The 23,568-nt window shown below is 40.3% G+C and overlaps 1 protein-coding gene and 1 long non-coding RNA gene across 7 annotated transcripts; one reads left to right on the forward strand and one right to left on the reverse strand.

The window, feature by feature from the left end:
• Positions 1-95: 95 nt before the first annotated feature.
• Positions 96-22,723, forward strand: LOC126041716 (riboflavin-binding protein). 6 transcript variants are annotated; one of them, XM_049807822.1, is made up of 10 exons: positions 96-500; positions 1,008-1,086; positions 2,306-2,478; positions 3,381-3,526; positions 9,286-9,318; positions 10,175-10,332; positions 11,050-11,149; positions 12,299-12,427; positions 18,269-18,380; positions 22,403-22,723. In XM_049807822.1, exons 6-10 carry the CDS (start codon positions 10,194-10,196, stop codon positions 22,637-22,639), a joined length of 717 nt encoding a protein of 238 aa, XP_049663779.1. In that variant the 5' UTR covers positions 96-500; positions 1,008-1,086; positions 2,306-2,478; positions 3,381-3,526; positions 9,286-9,318; positions 10,175-10,193; the 3' UTR covers positions 22,640-22,723. The 6 variants fall into 6 exon arrangements, with proteins under 6 accessions (XP_049663779.1, XP_049663777.1, XP_049663778.1 ...); XM_049807820.1 differs by having other exon boundaries at positions 96-246; XM_049807821.1 differs by lacking the exon at positions 3,381-3,526 and having other exon boundaries at positions 96-246.
• On the reverse strand, positions 15,660-19,181 carry LOC126041720 (uncharacterized). The gene is made up of 3 exons (XR_007506983.1): positions 18,852-19,181; positions 17,102-17,232; positions 15,660-15,771 (listed from the first exon to the last, which is right to left on the reverse strand). It is a non-coding gene; the product is annotated as an uncharacterized LOC126041720 (long non-coding RNA).
• Positions 22,724-23,568: the final 845 nt, after the last annotated feature.

Raw genomic sequence — 23,568 nt, forward strand, 5'->3', positions numbered from 1 at the left:
GAGGGGAACGCGCGAGACTTGTCACGAGGGGCGGGCGGGAGGTGCGAGGCGGGAAAGGGCGCGGGGCAGCTTGGGAAGGCAGCGGGCGCCGCTGAGGGAATGGCGGTCTCGCCGGCGGGCAGCGGGGCCCCGAACGCTGTAACCGCCAGCCCTGCGCGGCTCCCTGCACCGCCGCCGGTGGGAACACACGCAGAAGGGAGGAATACACCGCGGGGGGACCACGGCAGTCCGGCAGCCTGGCTCCCGGTAGGGCTGCCCGGGCAAGTGACGCCTCCGGGCTGCAGATGCTCTGCTGCCCTGCCATGAGAGGAGGGACAGGGCTGCCTCGTTGCGGTCGCAAAAGGAGGCTCAGAGGCGTAGACTGAGGATGCACAATGCAGTAGTGTCTCCGGGGGGGGGGGGGGGGGCAGTGTTTCTGCCCCCATCGTCATCATCCGGGATCAGCTCAGGTCTCCAGCAGCAACCGGCAGTAAACTCTCAACTGCCCCTGGAAGTGTAAGGTGAGCGCAGGACCTTTGCTGTGGTGTCACCAGTAGCAGGTAGCATTTGGGAAAACGCCACACTTCTTTGTTCCAAGAGGCCCGTCGACTCCTCCAGTGTGATATGATGGGAATCAAGCCGCAGCCCCCGGCAGCGCTGGGGTGAGCGGAGCCTCTCTGGGCAGCCCCCAGCCCTCTGCAGGAGCACTGAGGTGCAGGAAGACGTTTACCAGCTGTGCCATCAAGTGCTACAGCCCACTTTTTCATGGAGAGCGGGATGGCATCAGGAAGCAGATTAAGATGTAGTTCCCTGTCTCAGTAGAAAAGACAAACCAGCAGAGATTCATTACCTCAAGGAGTAATCAGAGCATACATCATCATCTTGTGTTTCATCTCAAGAATTCACACCCTCTCAACATTTTTGTCTTTGCAAATTATTTCCTGAGGGTATAAGTTACCAGTTTTGGGATTCATTTTTCACAAAAGCAACTTCAAAGTTGTCCCTTTTTTTCACTATTACATAAACAGGAACCTTGCTACTGCTGCAGAAAAAACAATTCCTCCTCCTTTTTTACCAAGCTGAAAAGGCTTGTACATCTTCAATCAGGTAATCTGATTTTATAAATTTTTTATTTGTTTTGTACAAAGAAAGACAACAAAAATACACTTCCAAACGATTTATTAATGTAGATGGGTGGGAGCGTTTTTAACTCATTATTAAAAATATTTAAATTCTTGCTGAAAACTATTTCAGGATGCTGGATTAGTCACAGAGATTTTTTTCCATCATAATTGTATATGACAGAGATGGACAACCATGTGGAATTTCCCAGCTGGGAATCCTGCCCTAACTAAATGTAAATAATGCAAATTTATGGAATCTTGGCATCCGTGATAATGTGAGTCTATTAGGATGGCACGGTGCCTCATCATAATTTGGCTAGATCTTTGCTCTGTTGCAACCTAGATGCCAATTAGTTATTTGTTGCTTATGGCCTGTGGGCCACCTTGCACTGGCTTACACCTGTTCGCTTCATGTGCCAAAAAAGAATTCATGAATACGGGAAGAAAAGTCACAATGAGAATTTGAATAACACTACCTGCCTTTGAAATATATTAAAACCAACTCTTAATTGTTAGCTTTAGATGGAATTGCAAATTGCCTCCTCGTTCAGTATTTTATGCAAAACAATTTAAAAATCTTTTTGATCACTCCGAATCGCCGAATCAAAAAGCCATTTGGGGGTTAACAGGACATTTTACTTGTGAAAAGATTGCATTTGGTTTGCTTCTGGATTATTTCCTTCTCTGTTTAATCCCTGTTTAGTATTTTAGACTCAAGATATCTTTCCAATATTTTTGAAACAAAAGAACAGGGATGTTTCATGTTGAAGGAATAGGAAAAATATTCCTCATTTTACTGATTCTCCCATGTTTTTTCCATTTAAACTCATCACTGAATATGACCTGAATCTGCAGACCAATCTGAGTGACCTGATTTTTCTTTTCCGTATGAGCTAGTTTTCTGAACTTGTTTTTTTTCCAACTTTAAATAAAAGTGAACGAATCATGAGAGGCTTGGCAGGTAAATGGGGTACAGACGAATGAGACAGAGCGTGGTGTGATGTGCCTACAATCACAGTGTTTGTTTCCAGAAATATTCTGTCACATCCAAAAAAGATAGAAGAGTAATTAATAAAGGCTTATAAAGGGGTTGATTCTTATATTACCCAGACTGACTGACATGGAGCAAAAGCAGAGAGAGCCTCTGTAGCTCACTTACTGATACTCAGCTAATACTCGGTTAATTCTGTTTCTCTTTGCAGTTCCAGATACTTCCTTTCCCTGGCTTCCACCTTCCATTTTCTTCGTGTAAAGAAGGTCTCAGCATGCCCTTCTTGTTCAGAATGTAGCTGGAACGATGCTATCCCGGAAGAGTTCTCTTCCATTCTTCTCAGGAAGAGTTCCATTCTTCTCTAGCTGGTTTAAAGGGACTTTGGTAAGGCAGAACACAGAGTCTAGTCCAGCTTATTCCATAATGTTTTCTGAAATGACATAAATCCATCCGCAGCATTTTTATGACTGCTGAGCACACAGCTACAGCAATAATTCCTGGAGCTGGAGTAGAGGTACACAGCTTGAAGCTGTGAGGGTAAAACCTCTTTATTCCAAACAGAATAGGAAATGCTAAATAGTAGAAGTTATTAGGATGCTGCTGAGCAAGAGAATTTCCTCTACAAAAAGAAATACTTAACTTAATCATTTGAATTCCTATTAAGTTCGAACATTTAGCAAAACTGCTGCCACACAAAACCCAGCTGATCACCTATTTTCACTGTTTCCACAGCAGAACTGCATCTCTAATGACACCAAACAAGTATATTGCTAAGGCTTGTCATTTGTCATTCTGCTCACAATATACACATAATCTTCACTCTCAGTATTTCTGCTCTGTATGAGACAGAGGAAATGGCTTTAGTTGTTTTGCATGTTAAGCTGTCACTCACCTTCTGTTAGTGACCCAGTTCTAATGGTATTCACAGAGATGTTTTGGTCTTTACACTGGAATACTAATGTTTGGCAATTGGCAATATGCAGTCAGCCCGGAAGACAGCACAGTACTTTGGGATGTTGTACTATACCTGCATAGAATGTCATTAATGACAAGTAATTATACAGGCTGCACGTCATCGCCATGACTCCTAGCTATTTCCCTAACTTCACCTCTGTGACAGCATTCTTTTTTAAAGATTCACAAAAAAAACCAGCTTGATACAACTAAAGAATACAAGTTATGAGCAAAATAAAAAATAAGGGTGAAAAAGTAGTTACATGAACTGCAGGAAGAGCAAGATTTGCTAGGAAATGCTTTGACTAAGACTAATCAATTACTCTTTATAGAATCATGCATCCTTTTCTTCAGCAAAAAGCGAAACACCAAACCCCGCTCTGCGAGGCTATCCAAGCAACACATGCTCCCTGCATAGCTGAGAACTGCAGCCACAGAGTACAGCTCCCCACCACCACCCCTAAGCTCCAGGGAAATGGTAAGAAATAAAGGATTTTCCAAAAGAATGCAGATTTAGTGAGTCTGGGGCCTTGACACATTCTAGGCAATATTTACTCATGATCTGAATCTAGTGAGGTCTGCTATTTGAGAAGTTCTGCATTAGACATTTGCGTAATTGATAAAAATACTCATAGTTACATGAGGACTTTTTACAGGAAGGATGTAAACCCTCATGTTTCAAGGCACAAGCTAATCATTGAATTAAAGAGGATTAGGAAGAAATTTCTTACAGGCAAGTTATTCCATAAAAGTATATTATACAGTATATTATTCCAGTGCATCTTCACTAGAAACTACTACTATTAGTCAGTCCCAGGGACAGAATAATGAAGTAAACCAACTAACAACCTGGTCCAGGATGGCAATTACTAGATCTATATATAACAAAAGTCCAGTCCTAACTGGATATCATTTGCTTTCCAATTGTTATTTTCCTTCTTTATATACCATGAAGGGCATACATCCGTGTTTGCAGTATGTCAGAGTGACAGCTTTGCACTGCTGTAACCTTGTTCCAGATATATTTATGTCTGACAAGGAAGTAGAAGATGTAAATATGCAAATATATATCAGGAGTTAAAAGTATGTTTGTGAGGTTTAGGGAGAGCTTACTGCAATAGTTAAGTTAACAGCACTTCTTAGCAACAAAAGCTCATCAAACACATTATAGTTTTAAAGAGACAGAAAGAGACCAGTGAATATGCTCCTTTCACTGTCAGCCTGGACTTGATTGTACAGCAATTGCTACAGTTGAGCTCTTACCCCTAGGTGTTAACAGAGTACAAATTACATATGCATATAAATATGTATATTTGTGTGTATTTCTGAAAGGTCCAGAAAGGGAAGCACATGGGGAATGGAGAGATGCTGGCCAGCAGGAACAGCATCAGATCCTAACTGTTGTCACCCTGTCTGAGCACCCAAAGATGAGTTTTAAGGAGGGCTGGGGGGAGTATTACACATAGTTCTACTGTTAGTTGTGGAAATGCCTCCCAAATATAAGATGACACATACATGGAAGCCATGGAAATCCAACAGGTGTGCAGTGGAGGCTGTCATCTGGACACTTCAAGAGACTTAATGGGTCTGTATTGAAAGAGAACAGACAGAAAGGGCTTAGATAAACTGAGAAGGGAGTTGGACGTGAAAACAGTTTTTGACTGATACAACAGAGAGGGGAGCCATTTGAGGGATGCAGAGAGAGAGAGAGGACACAATGTAAAGAAAGGTAGTGGGAAAAAAATACCTTTTGCATGAGTATTCTGGTCAATTTCTAACCACAGATTCATCACAGGGCAATGAGTCAAGCTATCTAGAACTAATATGACATGTATGGGAGTCATTCCTCAGACATGTCTGCAGAGACACTACATGGACCTCAACTGTGTCCTCCTTAAAATTCATCCCTGCTGTGATACTAACAGGAAAAGCTCAGCAGTGATTAATCTGGTGGTTTCCAGTCACTGCCTTTTAATATGTTGACCAGTATGATCTCACTGTTACCTTGTGCTTGCATTGTTTGTTTCCTCTATACACCTGCCAGCCCATAATTTTTATTACAAGGTGTTCAACATAACAATTAAAAAAAAAACCAGAATGCTAACACAATGGGGCTTAGAGGTTGCCAGTTCTGACTTAAAGTACTGCCAGTCCTACCCTCCCCTATTTGTCTTTCTCATTGTGATAGACCACCCTTTTCCTCACAGCAACACAACTCTTCTACAGCTGTGCTATAAACTGAATGGGGAAATTGGTTTGGCTAGAAACACTGGAGGCAGGGGGAAGTCCTGGATTTCTTTTTGCTGGATCAGTTCCCCCATCTGGTTGGGTGCACAACCCCATCTGGGCTGTGCCAGCACAGTGCAGGGAAAGGGTCAGTACAGGATCAGGGCAGAGAAGGAGGCTGTGGGACATGGCCATCCATAATCCAGTATTGGCACCAAGTACTATAAAACGCTACATCACAACTTTACGCAGGGACATCTAGGCATTACCTCTATACAAATTATAAATACCCATAATAAAAGTGTAAGTAAATTTTTTTTAAAAGCATTCATACTCCCCTAAGAAGAAATTAATCATTCATAAGTGATTGTAGGAAATTCAATCAAATGTTAATAGTCTAAATTAGAAACAAGATTGCAGTTGGTTAATTCTGGAGTATAGGTCAAGCTGGGCCCAGATATTTTTTGTCACTCGTGAGAGCCCATATCACACCACACAGTCAGTAGCTATCCAAACCAAAGCCCATTCTTTGTAGAAAAAAATAACAATAATTGTTAGTGGTTCAAGGAACCTCACAGTAACAGACTAGCAGAATGTGAAAGGCAAATGAAAGACTAGGGCAAAGGAAGAGCGTTCAGTTATGCTTTCAAGAGGTGCTTTCAACTCAGTAATAAGCTAAAATAAGTAGGTTTTTGTCCCCTTTAATTTTGAAAAACCTAACATGGGGCTTAAAATAACATTTTTACAATGATAATTTTGTTGTTTGGGCTGTGATTGATTTTTAAACCTACTATTCATTAAAATATCTGCTTTTTTTTTTCCCCACTGACTCACTCTCTTGGTTATATAAAATTACTGGTGCTTTTGTCATTCCTGTGCCCTGTTGGAACATCTCAGCAACATCTGTGTACTCAAATAAAGCAAGTAAGCCTTACTTCATGCCACGATGTATTCCTTACACAGACAAAATAAAAGGAGAAATCCCAGCCCCACCAAAGTGAACAGAAACAAATCACACCTTAAATTCAGTAGAGTTAAGATTTGACCTCAGGTTTTTTTCCATAGTCAGGAGTGCCAGACTGAGTCCATCTGGAGTGTCACCCCTGGCATTCAGCTTGACTGGTGACATGATACGTTCAGCAGAGAGACTTGTGAACTCTTGGTTCTGAAGTCTAACATAGTGAAAATCAAGAATATATACTTAACTGATCATCAAATAATGTGCCCTTGTTGGAAATTTAAATGCAGTTCTGCAAAGGAGCTTCAGGAATGACACTAAATTAGATAACAACCTGTGCTCCTAATTACATTTCTTGTCATAGTTAACGAGAAAAACAATTCCAACTTCTGAGCTTGCAGGCTCACACTGAGATGTGAGGAACAAACATTAATTCCATTAGCACGCATTGCCATCTATAATAAAGCTGTAACAGGCCAAATGCTCTAATTTACGCTCCTGAAACTCTCCCTCCGGTCACGCTGTTGTTACACTTTCAGGATGCCAAGAAGGGAAATGGATCTGGCAGTTGTCACTGGTTGGAAGTGCAAACATTTTTTCCCTTAACCACATCGGCTTTGCAGAGTTACCAAGAATATAAAACCGTAAAAGCTTACTTCAGTCATTAAAGAGATCTGACTCACAAAAGAGGAATCAGTGTGTTGAATTAGGAGATGTCAGTTGACATAGTTACTAAACTGATAGCCAGAAGCTGGGAAGTGAGCAACTAGCTTTATTTTTTAAACATTTTTTCCCCTGATTTTCTGCTAATGGCTCTTGCCAGAAGGAAGTTGCTCAGGTAGATGGCTCTTGAAACCTAGTATAGCAGTGTTTGTGGTTTTGGAATAGATGCATACTTTTACTAGTATCATAGGCCACTATCAATTAGATCATCAGATGATAATAATAATAATTTAACATTGTGGTGCCTGAATTGCTGTCTGTGGCGATATCTTAACATCACGCATGCTTTAACTCTTAACAACATGCATGTTTTAACTGTGGCTCTTGAAAATATTAATAGAATAGGGCAGATATTCAAGTTAAAATTAAATGGCAGTAGGAGTCTTAAAAGTACAAGAACATCACTGAGTACTTGAAAATAAGTTCAATTTTAACAAAGAGAAATTGCCTATTAAGCATGGAAAGGGGTAAGAAACTTCCTTTAACGAATGTCTCAGTATAAGACATCACACAAAATAAATAGCCAGAGAATACTTTAAGAAAAAAGAGTCAAGATTCACTTCTCAGGTGATGAAGATGTATAGCTGAGATCTCTAAAAGCTGCTTAGCCTGAGCCTGCTTACATGTATTGCTAACCAAAGCCAAGTATGAGAAATCACAAACATATGACAATTTTCCTGCCTGCTGTTAGAAACTGTACCTCATCTCCCGGCAAGTGATCCCATTTGGCTCATACTCAAAGCCTGAAAGAGATCCCAGTTTCCTATAGCTTAATATAATTTGTATGTCAATTCAATGAACAGAGGCATTACAAGAAACCTCCTGGCATGCTTGCACCTTTACAAGTGTGCATATATTTTATGCAAACCGAGCAGTAAGGCACAGAGCATGTACTATTTCTGTGGTTTTTACGAGGCTGGCTAGCCCATCCACTCATCACAATGTTCAAAGTGAGTGTTCGTATTATACAGTGTTCTTTATTTTGTATGAATACACAGATCCAAGTGCCGAGCAGTGTGCACGAATCCTTTACATTACAAATCAGCAAGGAGCTCCCTGAATTTCAGCCAACACTAGATCAAGCCACATGAGGTGAAGGCGTGGGTAGTAAGCCGTTACATTTACTTCAGTTTCTCCTATAGTTACTTTATGCCTTTTTAAACTTGCCTTAATTAAATTCATTCTTTAAACTGGTCTTAATTAAATTCATTCTGGAACATAAAAATTGCTCAGTTTCCACTGATCTGGAAATGGCTCTTTTTAGGCCAGCAGTCATTTGCCTTGAGGCACTTACTAGAGCTAGGATTGGAATCGGTGCTTACAGCTTATAGAGATTGTTTTATTATCATGCTCAGTGAGTTTGCTCAATGAGATTCATACCACACTTCCATTGTGCCAATGTTTGTTTTTTCAAGCAAAAAAGGTTTGTAAATAATGGCCCCAGAGTGTTATCTGACAAACCAGTGTTCTGTTTTAAACACAAAACCAACAGATGCTACTTTCCTTATGCATCTAAGTAATTGCAAGGTACAGAGTGGTGCTGCTCTTTACAGTAATCAACAAAATTTGATCTATGGCAGTAAGTGCAACTATTTGTAATCATCATGTCTACCTTATGCGATGGTTTATGTTCAGATGCAGAATTCTCTTTGCAGGAAGCAGATCTCACAATGAAATCCAATCAGGAATTACTGTCAATGATACAAGCAACAGTTTCTTGTACTGCTTGTGACACTGGTTGAAGAGTACATATGAAGCAGGTAGAAGCAACCGGAGCAAACAGCAGCAGGTTTTAAAGGGATCGTGTGAAGAAAGAGCAAAGACCTGGGAACTGGGAGATGTGGATTCTCTTCCAGGGGCTGCAATAAAATTACTGTGTAAGACAAGGCAAGCCATCATATCTATAGTCAAAATTAAGACAGTCAGGCTGAAATATGAAGTGTTGTTTTTAATGTATCTAATTCAGTGAAGTCGTAATCTGTGATAACAACCCCATGAAACTGTTGTAGAAATTAATCTAATAATTAATAATACAAGGAATCATTGAAAAATCAGGCAGGGGGAGTTAGTTGTATTTGGTATACAGGAGAGCTGTTGTTTTTCTAATTCTAACCTATGTTTGTACTTTCCTCTTTATCAGGTCAACGTTTGCAAGCAATAAAAGGGCATTATGTGCTGGTCATTGCATCTGCTTTTGACATAAATCTATGTTAGCATTCCAAAGGGTCAAGGAACTCTTCCAGGGCAAACAAATTCTGGAGCACTGATGCCAGATGGTGTGTATATAAAGTGGAAAATGAGAAAAGCAATTTACTGTGTTCCTGTTCCAGGGAGAAGTATCACCCAGAAGGACAGCAAAAGAAGTGAGAATACTGAGCAATTGGAGAGAGAGTCTTCTTCTATGTAACGTGTTGTTTTCTTTATATCTGAAAAGCCTAGGTACCTAGAGGAGCTGCAATCCTTATTCAGGCAAAATTATTCCAAAAAGGTAATGGGAATATTTAACTAAAGAATGAAGGGTTAAATTAATAACATGTGTAAAGAATTATGTATTGGTTTATGTAACAGGTTCTAGATTTATCTATGTAGCTCACCAGTACATAATCTGTCTTTAGAGAAATTTTAGTGGCACAGACAAAATGTTTTTATCTTGCATTTTTGACCAAACTCTACAAAAGAGGCAGAAAATAATGGATCAGATTCTGAAGTATAAATTAGCATAGCCTCAACAAAGGCAAGTTATCAATGTAATTTATCCAGCTCAGGTGCTGACCAGTACTAGCTCACTTGCAGCTGTATTAAATGTGTAATTTCCAAGTGTACAAAACAACTCTGCAAGTTTTGGAACTAATCAATCTTTTCTTCAAATCTAGTGAAGCAGAGGAATGTCTCTTGGAAGGGTTCAAAGATAAATTCAGGTTGCTGTAAGAAATTTAAAATAATTTTCTTAAATACTGAAAATTATAACATGTTTTCATAAATAGCCTGAACTATTGATGGCTTTTATCACTTGCCATTGAACCTCAAAAATATGTAGCAGAAGTGTTCAGATATAAGCAAAGAGAAAGGGAGAATGTGTGTCCTAATATTTATGTGTGGATCTTTGCTGAGCGTATTTTATTTGGTTATATATTTAGCTTTTTTAAAGCAGTCCTTCCTCTTAATTTTATGGCTTCTTCTAGAAATAAACACTATAAATAAAGACTTCTCTCCATACAGAAAAAAGAACCGAACAACAATGCTGAGGTTTGTTGTCACCCTCTTTGCTGTCATAACGTCATCTACCTGCCAAAAGTACGGATGTCTGGAAGGGGACACCCACAAACTGAAGCCAAGTCGTGAGCCAAATATGCATGAATGCACTCTGTACTCTAAATGTAAGAGTGGTTTAATTTTTGCCAAATATAGTCTAGAAGTACAGCTTTGTACACACTAATTGTTTTGGCAATTCCCTTAATTTCTCAAAAATATTTAAGATGCAGTATATGTTGCATTTGAAAAGCTTCCTTCATTGGCATTTTGCTGCATGCAAACCAAGAGTAAGATTCTGGTTCTTAACAAAGGCAACTGCAAAACTCTCATTTACTCATTTTCTTTTAAAAATGCTGATGAAGTTTACTTTTCTTGTAGCTCCATCTGCTTAAAAAAGTTTACAGCAAAGATGAATTTGGTTTATTGTGATTAAGTATAAAAATTAATTAACTGTAGCAGACACCAAATAGGAAAGGTTGAAATCAAAATTCTATAGTGAGCAAACTATAGTATTTATTACATTTCTTCAACTCTCTTCTTATGTTTGGTAGCTTTCAAAGTTAGTATCCCTCAGGATATAACATCTGGCAGAATACCAGTAAAATTCTTGGGGCTCTCTGGGCAAACCTTGACAAAGCACTGTTGATGCCAGTCCACCTCAGTTAGCATTTACACTGCTACTTCCAAAACCAAAAATGTTACATCTTGAGTACATCTTCTGCTTAGTACTAAGAGACTTTATCGTGTTATGAACCAAACAGATTCATCTTACATTTTGAGTCTTCCAAGTACAGTATTAAAGAAAATCCTTATTGCAAGATCTCTTGTTTCATTCCTAACAGCTTCCTGTTGCTATGTAGCCTTCACAGAGCAATTGGCTCATTCCCCAGTAATTAAAGTAAACAACAGCTACTGGAACAGATGTGGGCAGCTCAGTAAATCGTAAGTCAGCTTTGATGTTGTCTGTGTCCTGGTTCAATAGATCTGTGCTGTAGCAGCCACACGGCTAATGGTAACTCCCCCTGGAGCTGCTGATGGACAGTCCCTAGGTTGCCCTACAGATTATGCCACCCAGCCTGGTTCCCATCATCTTTTCTCTATACCTGACCAACATCTGACTCTTCTTTTTCTTCTCTCACAAAAGCCCATGAGTACCTAAGTATATATTATTTGTGCAGAAGGATTTATGCCATTTTATCAAGAAAGGGTTATGTTTTTTCAGGTTTGCTTTCAGTATAGAACCAGGTCTAGCAATGCAAAGCAGTCATAAACCCACTAGGTAACAACCACACCACATCTCTGTAGCTCTCCAAAGCAACCATTACATACCAGTGAGTGTGACCCCTGGTCAATACAGACCAGGCTTCTTCCTTTGTTTAGAAAGCAGGTCAACTAGATTATTAAATCTCGCAAACAAAATGCACAAGAGTCCAGAAATGAAACTTCTGAGTATTTAGAATAAAAAATTCTTGTAGCCCTGTGGGTTTTGTAACCATGAAGAATGTCTTCATAATTAAGATTTTTAGTATCTCATTAGTTGTTAGAGCTGTGAAACATGGCAAGTTATAGAAATAAAAGAATGAAAGTACAAAACAATTAAGCAAAAACAGATGTGCAAAAGTAACAGCTATTGCCTGCCACTCCCAGAAGAGCAGCAACAGTATGCGTTTTTAAGTAACTTCAGCTGGGCTGTGGGAAAATCTAAAGATTAGTGAAACCATGAGGCTACAACACAGAACAAGTTTTGTACTTTAGTTTTAAACTACATTTTATTATTGCCTGGAATTGTTCTTGCCAGGAAAACTCAAGGCCTCAAAAGTTTACAGAAAGCTTACACAAATAGGGCTGAAATATGCATGGAAACATTTGTGCACTCTTTAGCTGGCTATGGTAATTGCACGGTCAGAGTCTGTACACAATGCCAAAGGAATGAGTTTGGAACCTAGACACTAGCAGGGTGAAAGGATGCTTTTCTATATTTTTCTCCTAATCTGTAGTATTGCATCCACATCAAAGCAGGCCTAGAAAACTGAGGCTATAGTCTTGATGCTAAGAAATAGGCTTATTTGTGGCTTTTCTCACCCACCACAGCTGTGAAGATTTCACAAAGAAAATTGAGTGCTTTTACCGGTGTTCACCACATGCTGCTCACTGGATCCATCCCAATGACACTGCTGCTATTCGGTCTGTTCCACTGTGTCAAAGCTTTTGTGATGACTGGTAGGTTCAGCTTTTTATCAAAGTATTTTTATTTAGCTTTAATATGCCTGTGTTACTAGGGTGTCAAGGAGTATGGGTGGATGAACCACAGATCTCCCAATCAAGTGGCATTGAAATTTGATGGTGTTGCACCACCTTTATGCCTTTTCTCTTGTTCTGCCTCTTCATTTCTTGTTTGCCATCTCTACTTGTTCCTCTGCTAAGCTACTACCCTCAAAATAATGATACAGGCTGAATGCAGGATGGAGTCACTAAACTCTGGCAGAGTTTAGTGACTCCGTAAGGATGCAGTGCAGTGGCATCAGAACTGCCTGACACAGGGGAGGAGCTCTCACCACGTTGACAGGCACTAACAGCAGTGAAGGCCTGCCCACCCTTAGAAAAGTCCATACCTTTGAGTTAGCATTTTAAATCTAAATACTTGATCATGATATGATACATTTCTTATATATGTATAAAATCATAGAATGGTTTGAGTCGGAAGGGGCCTTAAAGATCATCTAGTTCCAGCCCCCTGCCATGGGCAGGGACACTGTTGTGGTTTAACCCCAGCCAGCAACTAAGTACCACGCAGCCGCTCACTCACTTCCCCCATCCAGTGGGATGGGGGAGGAAATCGGGAAAAAAAGTAAAACTCCTGGGTTGAGATAAGAATGGTTTAATAGAACAGAAAAGAAGAAACTATAATGATAATGATAACACTAATAAAATGACAAAAGTAGTAATAAAAGGATTGGAATGTACAAATGATGCACAGGGCAATAGCTCACCACCCGCTGACCGACACCCCGCCAGTCCCCAAGCAGCGATTCCCTGCCCCCCCACTTCCCAGTTCCTAAACTAGATGGGAAGTCACATGGTATGGAATACACCATTGGCCAGTTTGGGTCAGGTGCCTTGGTTGTGTCCTGTGCCAACTTCTTGTGCCCTGGCTGGCCATGAGAAGCTGAAAAATCCTTGACTGTAGTCTAAACAATACTGAGCAACAACTGAAAACATCAGTGTTATCAATATTCTTCGCATGCCGAACTCAAAACATAGCACTGTACCAGCTTCTAGGAAGACAGTTAGCTCTATCCCAGCTGAAACCAGGACAGACACCTTCCACTAGACCAGGTTGCTCAAAGTCCCATCCACCCTGGCCTTGAACACTTCCAGGGATGGGGCATCCACAGCCTCTCTGGGCAACCTGGTCCAGTGCCTCACCACCCTCACAGTGAAGAATGCACTACAGAATCATGAAAGCAGCCACTTCCTGTATGTTTTCAATTAATTCATACAACAAATTAGCTTAATTCCTTAATTTTTCACCCTTGGCCTTTCCTCTTCCCTTCCGTCATACTTCTCTCTAAAAGCACTTCTAAAAGCCTGAATCTCAGAGAAACTTGCAGCCAAGTAATGCTAAAAATTTTAATAGCAACGAGCAAGCATAATAGCATTTAATTTTGTTTCCCAAAATATAGCATCAAGGAATCACAGTGGTGATCTTTGGTGCAAGACATGTAGTGGGACAACTGTCTGTCCTTAGTCTTGGCGTAGGAGCATTGTATCCAGGTGGGGTACTGAGATTTTTTCCGTGGTCCATATCCAGCATATATTTCTCCCTCCCTCCTTCCCTTCCTCCCTGTTTTGAGATGTTGGACCTTAAATAATGTCATCACGTGACATATAAATCTCAGTCAGTACCATATTAATGTTGTGCCTAGTAACTACAGTAACTTGTCCGTATGGTTAAACTGGTGTGAAGCATAGTACAAACGGCACAGGCTGCATTCACACTATGGGATTATAACTGCTAGCATCCCTTGAAAGTGATGAACTGTGAATATCTGAATCCCTTAGGCTGCTCTGAAAATCACAAAAGACTGTTTTAGTACTTCTAAAAATGTTACAAAAGAGCTTTTCTTGGAAGCACGGAAAATACAGAACACACAGTAGCACATGGTCAGGTTCTCCTGCGCTGCTCTGTACAGTGCTTTCCCTAGTGGTTACACAACTTGAATGTTATTGACACATGGATCCATTTTCATTCTCATCTTCTCTCCAAGAGCAAAGTCATGTATGCAGTACAGTATTTTGGTAGGATTTGTCTTTAAATATGTCTCCATTGCTTTGTGCCAGAGAAGGAAACAAGAAGTGTAGCTTGGATTTGTAATGGAAGATAGTGAGAAGGGCTGATGTATTTCTTAGCTTCCCTAGAGTTTCCTCTAGTGATGAATTTTATTTCTGTGTTAGGAAACTCCATGTGCTTCAGGAACAGATTTGTTATGCACAGTCTTCCTTCCAAAATTTTTGGTAATCTTCTAAACTGAATCCAGATTATTGACCTCCTTCAAGATGAAGACTGAGACCTTGAATTTGCCTCAGTGCTCAGAATCTCAAAGCTCAGAAGCAAATATTACCAAAATTTGAAAACATTTGGATATTAAAGCATTGGAGTTGCCAGTGAGCTTTAGAATAGATCTAACAGGCAAAGTGAAAGAATACCAACATCTAAAACAAATGTATCCCAAAATAAGTAGGACACAAAGTCATCACCAAACTGCTATATCCAGTGAATGTGTAAAGATGAAGGAAAATATACCCTGTAAGTTTAGTTTGCATCTATGAAGTGGTTTAAACCAGCCTCAGTATATGTCAGATTTATACCACAGTGCATATAGTGGGTCAGTATTACATAGCAAAACTCTCAGTGTCCCCTGGGTATTGCCAGAACCTCCAGGTAGATAGCATTTTTAACTTTGTTGTTGGAAAGTATGGAGGTGTGTGACTGAGAGCTGCTGCACAGGACAAACTGACCCTTTTCGAGTATAGAGTCTTCTGGCAGAGAGTAGGCTCTACGCTAAACAAATACTGAACAATGATCTGTTGCCCCTGTTGGCATCATAGATGCCTGGCCTGAATCAAAAATGTAATGATGACCCATTACCGTGCATGCTAGTCTGTGTGCCTGCCTAATGCCAATGTCAAACCCATTCCCTCACACTGCTTAAGGCCTGGGGCTAGAAAAGAGCCTGGACAGAATTCCCACTCTTTCTGGTGATTTAAAGTAACATTTTTTCAAGTTCTATTCACTGGAGTCCCTTTAGCGTGCTGTAACACTGCTAGTGATGTGACCTACTTTCTCTACATGCTGTGAGTGTGCCTGCTGCATACTGTATGTCTTTTTGTGGCCAGAAATGTGCAGAGGATTCTGAATGAGCAATGACTTCATTTAAAATAAATTAATCTGCCTAGCTTGGGGCCTTCCTTTTCTTCCTATTGTCTTAGATTTCCTTGCTCCCACTAGTCCCAAAACTATTGCTTTTGAAAGAGCCTGATGTACAAGCCATTTTCTGATCCACCTGTAAAAGGGCCCTGTGCCCTTTAAAAGAGAAACAGCTACTTATAAAAAAGAGGGAGGGTGGAGGAACTTTAAAATGAAAATATCCTGCCCATTGCGCATAGGGAACTAGTATGTTCAGGGAGGATCTTTTAAGTATTTGCTTATGTTTCTCACAGGTTTTAATTAATGTTTGAAGAAACCACTTATGGGTTTCTGGACAGCAGAAATCAGACTTTTCATAAGTCATGATTTTTCATAAACTTAGCTTCATAATTAGTTCCACTGGGATAAAGAAAAACTTGTAACAATAGAGTTATGCCTTGCTACCTGCTTATATAACAAACCACAGAGTCAGGCAATAATCATAATTAGGAATCATTTCATCTGACAATTCAATAGATAATAGTGAATAAAAATATAAATACTTTAATAAACATATTTAAGTCAAATTCCTGAGGAAACCAGATGCATAGTATGAATGCCCCAGTTAAGTAAAATTCTGAAATACATATTCATAATTTGAAAAGTGTAACTGAAGGTGACACTAATTTCAAAAGAAGCAGTTCTGCTCTCTTCTCAGCCCCAAGGGCTGCTCATTCTTTCCCCTACCCTGTCCCCACCCATGTGTCAGTGGCACTGTCTGAGAGGCTGTGAAGCAACCCTGGTCTGGGAACCCATCAGGCTGAAAAATACTTAGCCAAATAATAAAGGAAACCAAAAAAGGAGACTGTGGGAAGGGCACAACTGCTTTAAGTGGAAGTGCTAGTATTAGGCAGCTCACTGCAGGTATTGGTTGACTTTGCTAGAAAGCAATGAATTTAAGTGCATGCATAAAGGACATGCCTACATGGCTTGAAGAATCAAGGGCTAATTGTTGAATCCAATGCTGGTATCTGGAGAGCTCATAGATAGTGATAACAAAAAGTTTGCATTGATGCTCCTAACTGGTGTGCCTTCAAGCAGGCAAAGGGACTAGCATTAGAGAAACAGCTGTCACTGGGGAGTTACCTCTGTGTGTCTTTCTCAGTCAGGGTACATGCAGCAGCTAACAAACAACAAACCAATTATTCTTATAGTACCTAGTCCCAAATCCAGACATGGCACAAACTGGTAGGATCTGCCTATTAGTGTCACTTTATATTAATTTATCAAATTGCAGCCTATATTTCCAGCAGAGCACCCACCTCTCACAGCAGATTCATGGATGAACACATTTAAGAAAACATGTCTCCTGCCCTAGACCTGTTTAGTTCAGGCCCTGGTTACCTTCCACCTGTTACTGCTTTTTTTCTCCCACCAAAAAGTCCAGAAAACCTATGTGGAGGTTCTGCGGATGTGCATGTTCTTACCTTTCTGCATGTGCAAATGTACTGCAGTAGCTAGTTCTTGTAGTTCTGTGACCACATGACAACCTCATATTTCATTTAAAAATGTAAGTCTGCAGCCCTCATGATATCAAAATAGTTTTGGAACCATGACCCTGAAGAGTAAAAATGACAAATAGAAAATATATCCAAAGGCATTAATTATAAATACCATGCTGAACGACGCTAACTTTTTGAAAGCTGTGCCTCATGGGTTTGTCACTCTCAGTTACTGGTGTGAATAATCTGCCTGAAGCCATTGAGACTAAATTTAAGTACATGTTAACTGATTTGCAGAAAGTGATCCTTAAGAAAGGTAAAAGCCAAAAAGTAGAACATAAAAAGTAGAAGGAAGGAAATTACACAGAATAATGGTAAGTCATGAGATCTCTCATCACATAGACCAGCCAGTTGCATACTGTACTCATTCCAGGCCATTTATAGGCTTTTTTTTACATTACCACTTACAAGTTTAAAATAACTTAAAATTTAAAACTTTAGATCTATACCCTGCAAGACTCTTATCCTTCCTCCTTCACTTCAAGTTTAACTTCTTTGAAAATGTCATTCTGAGGCTGACAGCCTATTAGTTTATATGATTTTGTTGTTTGTGGATTTTCCTTATTTCAGTGCATATTCCTCATAGCAAACCCGTGCCCAGGAAATACCATTCTTCTTTTCCCATATTAATTCATAAATACAAACTTTCCCCACATCTCCTTCAACTGACAGTTCACTCTCAGCGTACCTGTGCTCTGTCACAATATTGAACATCAGTATTCATGAAACTGCCTCCCACACAATATTTCCTCCACTCAGTAATATCAGCAAACATAACCAAGCAGAAAACACTGCATGAATGAGCGTTGCTCCTCAGAACATGAGCCCTTTACTTAAGTCTGTGAGTATAAAACATAGTGGGTGAACTGTTCAGTTTTCATTGGGATTTAGGTCTTCCTGGCCAGCTCAGAGTTTATGGACATGTCAGGCTAAGATAATGTGCACATTTCTTGAAGATCTGTTGCTAAGCTGCACTGTGCAACCATACCACGTTACTAGCATAGCCCATGCAGACTTTTTGAGTTGAATCTGAGTCCATTGAAAAAAAAAGTGAGAGAAATAACTGTATCTTTTACACTAATCTCCATGAAGGTATGAAGCCTGCAAAGATGATTCCATATGTGTTCATAACTGGCTGACAGACTGGGAATGGGATGAAAGTGGAGAAAACCGCTGTAAGAATAAATGTATTCCATACAGTGAGGTAAGAAAACCTGATCAACTGGAGCAGAAAAAATGGCATTAAGAGTTCTTTTTTTTTCCTGAATATATGGGTGTAAAATGCAATAGGTGAATTATTTTTACTTCAGTCATTTCAAGCCATACTTACATCACACTTTTTAAGTATATAAATTTTAAAACATTTATATTTATGTAGATCACTTACTCTAAGTATATATACATTTAATTAATCACTGTTCATACCACTTGAGAAACAAAAGTAAAAGTTCAAGCAGCACTGATATTTTAACCACAGTGGGGTTTAGAAAGTAAAAGATAAATGAGATTTGTTCATACAACAGAGACACTGAGATGCATTTTATAAGGTTCCTTACATAATGTGGGGCTTTACACACCTCTGTCTTTTTAAAATGTGACATAAGTTCCCAAATCACGAAGGAAGTTTTAAGGTTTTCTTTCCTGTTAGGCATCTTTGCCCTTTTCTCTATTTTACCTTGTTCTGTTCAAGTCCTTCTCCATCCTCCAAATCTTTCAGTCCTGACATTCTATTTGTCTCCCTTTTGCTCTCCATAGACCTGTCATATCTCTGAAGCGTGCCCTCCATTGTGTCTGCCAATGGCTAGGCAGAGCTAACTTTGTTCTCTGTAACTCTGATGGTTCAAGAGCAGCACTGACAAGCTTTCTGAGAGCTCATCCCATCTCTCTGAGAAGGTTTAATGGTTGGGATAACTAATTTTCTGAGCAAAAGTGTATAAAATGAGAACTGACAAGACTTACAGGAGTAAGGTTACCTAGTACCTGATCTGCAGACTTTTCAAGAGTCAGGTAGGATTTTTTTTTCTAGTGACAAGGAAGTTTAGCATCAGGGCAATACAATACAGCTCAAAACTGCTATACTTATTTGAGTATTTTTAATAGTTGAACTTCACTGAGTCCATGAAAACTGTCCAAATCGCAGAAGTAAACCAAATTTAAGTGTAGTGCTTAGGGACTGGTAGTAAGGCTTGCAGAGATCTCAGATTCATTGTTTTGAACTCAATTCAAGTGCATGGACTTCCAGAAGTCAGTTCAGCAACTGATATAAGTGGAAGTCACAGTCCAGTTAGTGCAGGATTGCTGTCTGCCTTGCAAAAGTGACACTAATCAGCAGGCTCAGGAAGGTGGCCAAAAAACAAATGGGCTGCGGAAACTTACAGCTTAGTTTCCCAGATGTGCTAAATCATCAGTAGTTCCAGATGAAGTGAAAAATGAAATGATAATCTCCATAAATAATCTCCAGTCCCTGTTCAAACTGTCCCTTGTCCAGAGATAGGAGTTTTTAACCTTGAATTCCCTTGTACTTATTTCTTAAAGAAAATATACCATCTGCAGGGAAAAACATGCAGCAAATCCAAAGGTCTTATCACTTGAAACCAGGCGCAGCTATTCCTAAACTAAATGGAACCACACCCTAAACTGCCCATGTTTTTCACCAAAAATAGGCTTGCATGGTAAGTAAGAATAAAGATGAAGTTTCTTCAGAGAAATTAAAAAAACACATTTCCCATATGAAAATTACATGATATACAAACATCAGACTCGCTCGGTTTGGACTCAACTCATGGAAAAGAAAGTTACTGTTACTCAGAAGCACAAAGGGTTCTCCAGTGTCAAAGCGCTATGGACAGATGCTTACTTTCTTTTGATGCCCTCAGCTCATACAGAGGAGCAATCAGCAACCCTACATTTGACATATGCAAGTGTTTGAAAGGACTATTTGGAACAAACACTGAATATGAAACAAATGCTGAATATTAAGAATGCACAATGGATCATAGCCAGTTTTAGCCTGGCTAAAATGAAGCACATTTTGTCATTGTTCTCCCAGCTGAGTGCTCCCCAAGCAATGTTAATGCACAGACTGGAACATTTTCCAAGCAGCTGAAGAATCAGAATCCTTTGCAGTAATTTAGGGACATGTTTGGTAAATGGGCTGTGTGCACTGTTTGTTCACTGCAGCATTCTGGCAACACTCTGATCTTTAAGCAGAGTTAGGAGGAAGGTAAAAGTAAAATTACCAATTTAGCAAGTAGAAGACCATGAATACATGTTACAGAACCTGTGGGACACAAGAACAGGATGTAGCCATGTCTCTTGCATACAGACCTACGAAAACCCACGTGACAGCTTTGAATACTTTCTGGAATGGTTAACTAAAAGCCAGTAAGAATCCAGGAACTGTACAGGAGCTGGAAGAAAATGTCTAATGCTGCTTAAAATGCAGAAATAGTGGGGAAGAAACAGCTAAGATCTGCCTGCCCTGAGAACACAAGGAGAGAACTAGATGCAGCAACCTTTCCATTTCTGACCCTACATTGCTCCCAGTGCACTAGCCAACCTCCACACTCCTCATCCAGCACCTGCAGTATCCATGGAGTGAGCCCTGCTAGAGACGGTGTGAACTGAAAAGCTATTTTACAGGCTACAGAGTCTTTGGGCCTGTTTGGAATGGACTCTTTATTATTCACAAGTGATGGTTATGATTTCTTCTCATTTGCCTTCCTGCACAGTACAGGTCAACATAGTTTTTGCGTGTGGGGAGGCAGGGAGACATCTCATAAGAAGAACACCTTGTGGAAAATAGGTGGAGCAGAAGAAGCTGCAGGACAACAGATGCCCAGTCCCACTTCCACATAATAGACTTAAATCTGTAATCATTCATTTTTCGCACACAAAAAAACTTCCATGCAGAAATCTCCCAGCCACAAAGACAGGGCACCTTCTCTGAGATTCGCAGTGTCAGATCTTTATATGAGCTGGAGATGACGGTAAACCAGCACACCATCCAGAAATTACAGCACTAAGAGAAACACTGTAGGATTAAAGAATCAGCATCATGTGCAAGGACTACTTGGTACTATTACAGATGAAATATGGCTTCTTTTAGAGAGATGCTGGTGACATGGTCAAGGTGAATCAGTCAGCAATGGAACCCAGCAGTCCAGCTGAGTGGCCCACTACTGTTTCAGTCATTAACACTCCCACTCCTTAATTCCCAAGGCTTCTACTCCTGCCATCACTCCCACCCCCAACTTCATTCTTAGCTTTGCTTCTGGGGGTAAACCTAAAGCTTCCTTTACAGAATCAGAGAAGATTGAACTTCAACCACAAACACATGGGAGAAATGCAGGCAAGATAAAGTGTATATCCTGCTTACTTTGTGGCTGGATGTGATAACTCCTAAGCTAATACTCTTTAGGCAAACTCAAGCTGGGCGGACAGAAGGTTGTCACAATGTGAGCTTAGCAAACAAGAAATATCTTTGTTGTATGGTTGTACAGGTCCTTTGACACAGGCCTTACAAAACAATGTAGTACCAAGAACAGGACAGATTTACTTGGAGAGAGTACAAGAGGCTGCAGTTTACAGTTTCTTGACCCAGAAAGGCTGTTGCACCACTGCACACAGCACTTTGGAAGCTTGAAGAAAATTTACTTTCTTCAAGCAGTTTCTGTGTCCCTTCTCTTTGTCTGTGAGGTCCTGCCCGGTCATAATGTACATTGCAGCAGGCACAATGAGATCCCACGGAGCTGTGACTTCCTGGGCTGCCTCCAGCCTGTAGATACAAAGATTCCCGTACTTGAAGCACTGCGTGGCACTTTCAGCACTACTCAGATGCCGAGACATGTCAGAGTGTCCTGACATGCTACAAGTTGTACATCCTCTCACACACAGCTTTGGTCTGTCAGACCCAGAAACCTAGGTGGGCTGTTGGCCCCAGGGTGGAAACAAAGAGCTGGCTGTTGATCGCTTTGCACTTTGTATAATCACTTGCTCTCACAACAGGCAAATCTCTTTTGCCAGTTGTGGGACTGGATAACATTTTAAGATATCTCAGAAGTGATGAAGCATGGCACACAGACAGACAGTGAGTAACTCCAGACTGCTTTTTTATAATCTAGTACCAATTTTTAAGAATTGATAAATGTTTATCAATTTGATACAGACTGATTTTAACTCAATTCTTTTTAAATGTAATTGATGCATTTCTTATTTGACACACAGATGTATGCAAATGGGACTGACATGTGCCAGAATATGTGGGGGGAGTCATTTAAGGTGAGCGAATCCTCCTGCCTCTGCTTGCAAATGAACAAGAAGGACATGATGGCAATCAAGTATCTCCTCTCCGAAAGCTCAGAGGAAAGCTCCAGCATCAGCAGCAGCGAGGAACATGCCTGCCAAAAGAAACTCTTGAAGTTTGAGAAACTAAGGGGAGAGGAAGGGGAACAGACAAGATAAATGCTGGTGGATGTATGTCAGGACAAGAGAAGTCATCGTGGAGGCTGGGCTCGGGGCATCACGCCAGCTTGCTTTATGCCTTACTTCCTGGAACATAATAAATCAATGGCTGGTTATATTAATCTTTCTCTGATGTTTTTGCATCTGCATCACAAAGCTCCCAGACAGGTTAGCACAGGTGTAATCCTGTGACTTGAACTGAACAGCTAGAAGCCTGAAGGTAACATCTAGGGATTGACTTTCAAAGAGAGGCACAGGCAGCTCCTGCTGACTTAAGGTGGAACAGTGAGAACTACAGACCTCTGGAAGGCTATGCCAGTAATGCACCAAATCTTCAACCCAAACCCTTCATTAGCATAGGCACACAGCACTCCTGTTATGAGTTTCTGTGTGCCTAGCTCTGCTCAGACAAAGAAGAAATGCTGCAGGCAGAAATAGGTCAGTGAGCCTGGCTACTGACCACTGAAAATGCATTTATTTTGTAACTCAAAAACATTCTTGCAAAACAGGGGATTGTGGTGTACTAGATAAATCCCTGGATCCATATATTACCAGTATACAGTATGCACGGTCTGCTGCACTGGGCTTTTACCTTAAACAACAGCAGTACAAAAGTCTCCTACAATATGAATTTGAAGCATAATTTTGAGTGCAATTAATCCTACTGAATGATTCCAAACAGAATGATTTCTTGACAAATAGAGGTGTCAGTGAGGACCCCACTCAGGTTTCTCCCATCAGTAATTCTCCTTCCCAGAATCACTGTTGCAGTGAAAGTAAAACTAAAATCTGTACCAGTCCCAGAAGGACTCATCAGGTAAAGATGAATTAAATTCTGCTTTCAGTTATGCATCCATACTCCCTCTGACATCACTGTAGAGTGGACAGGTCTGTGCTATTCTGTACAGCCTTTCATAGTGGTATCACCA

This window comes from Accipiter gentilis, chromosome 8 (assembly GCF_929443795.1).
Source record: "Accipiter gentilis chromosome 8, bAccGen1.1, whole genome shotgun sequence".
Classification (NCBI taxonomy): domain Eukaryota; kingdom Metazoa; phylum Chordata; class Aves; order Accipitriformes; family Accipitridae; genus Astur; species Astur gentilis.

What these genes read in the sequence shown, in the direction of transcription:
- LOC126041716 (XM_049807819.1), top strand. Translation starts at nt 10,029, where the DNA reads ATGTGTGTCCTAATATTTATGTGTGGATCTTTGCTGAGCGTATTTTAT. An exon ending in ATGCACTCTGTACTCTAAAT is followed by an intron (nt 10,333 to 11,049) that starts GTAAGAGTGGTT and finishes CATTCCTAACAG; the next exon opens with CTTCCTGTTGCTATGTAGCC. An exon ending in CAAAGCTTTTGTGATGACTG is followed by an intron (nt 12,428 to 18,268) that starts GTAGGTTCAGCT and finishes ATCTCCATGAAG; the next exon opens with GTATGAAGCCTGCAAAGATG.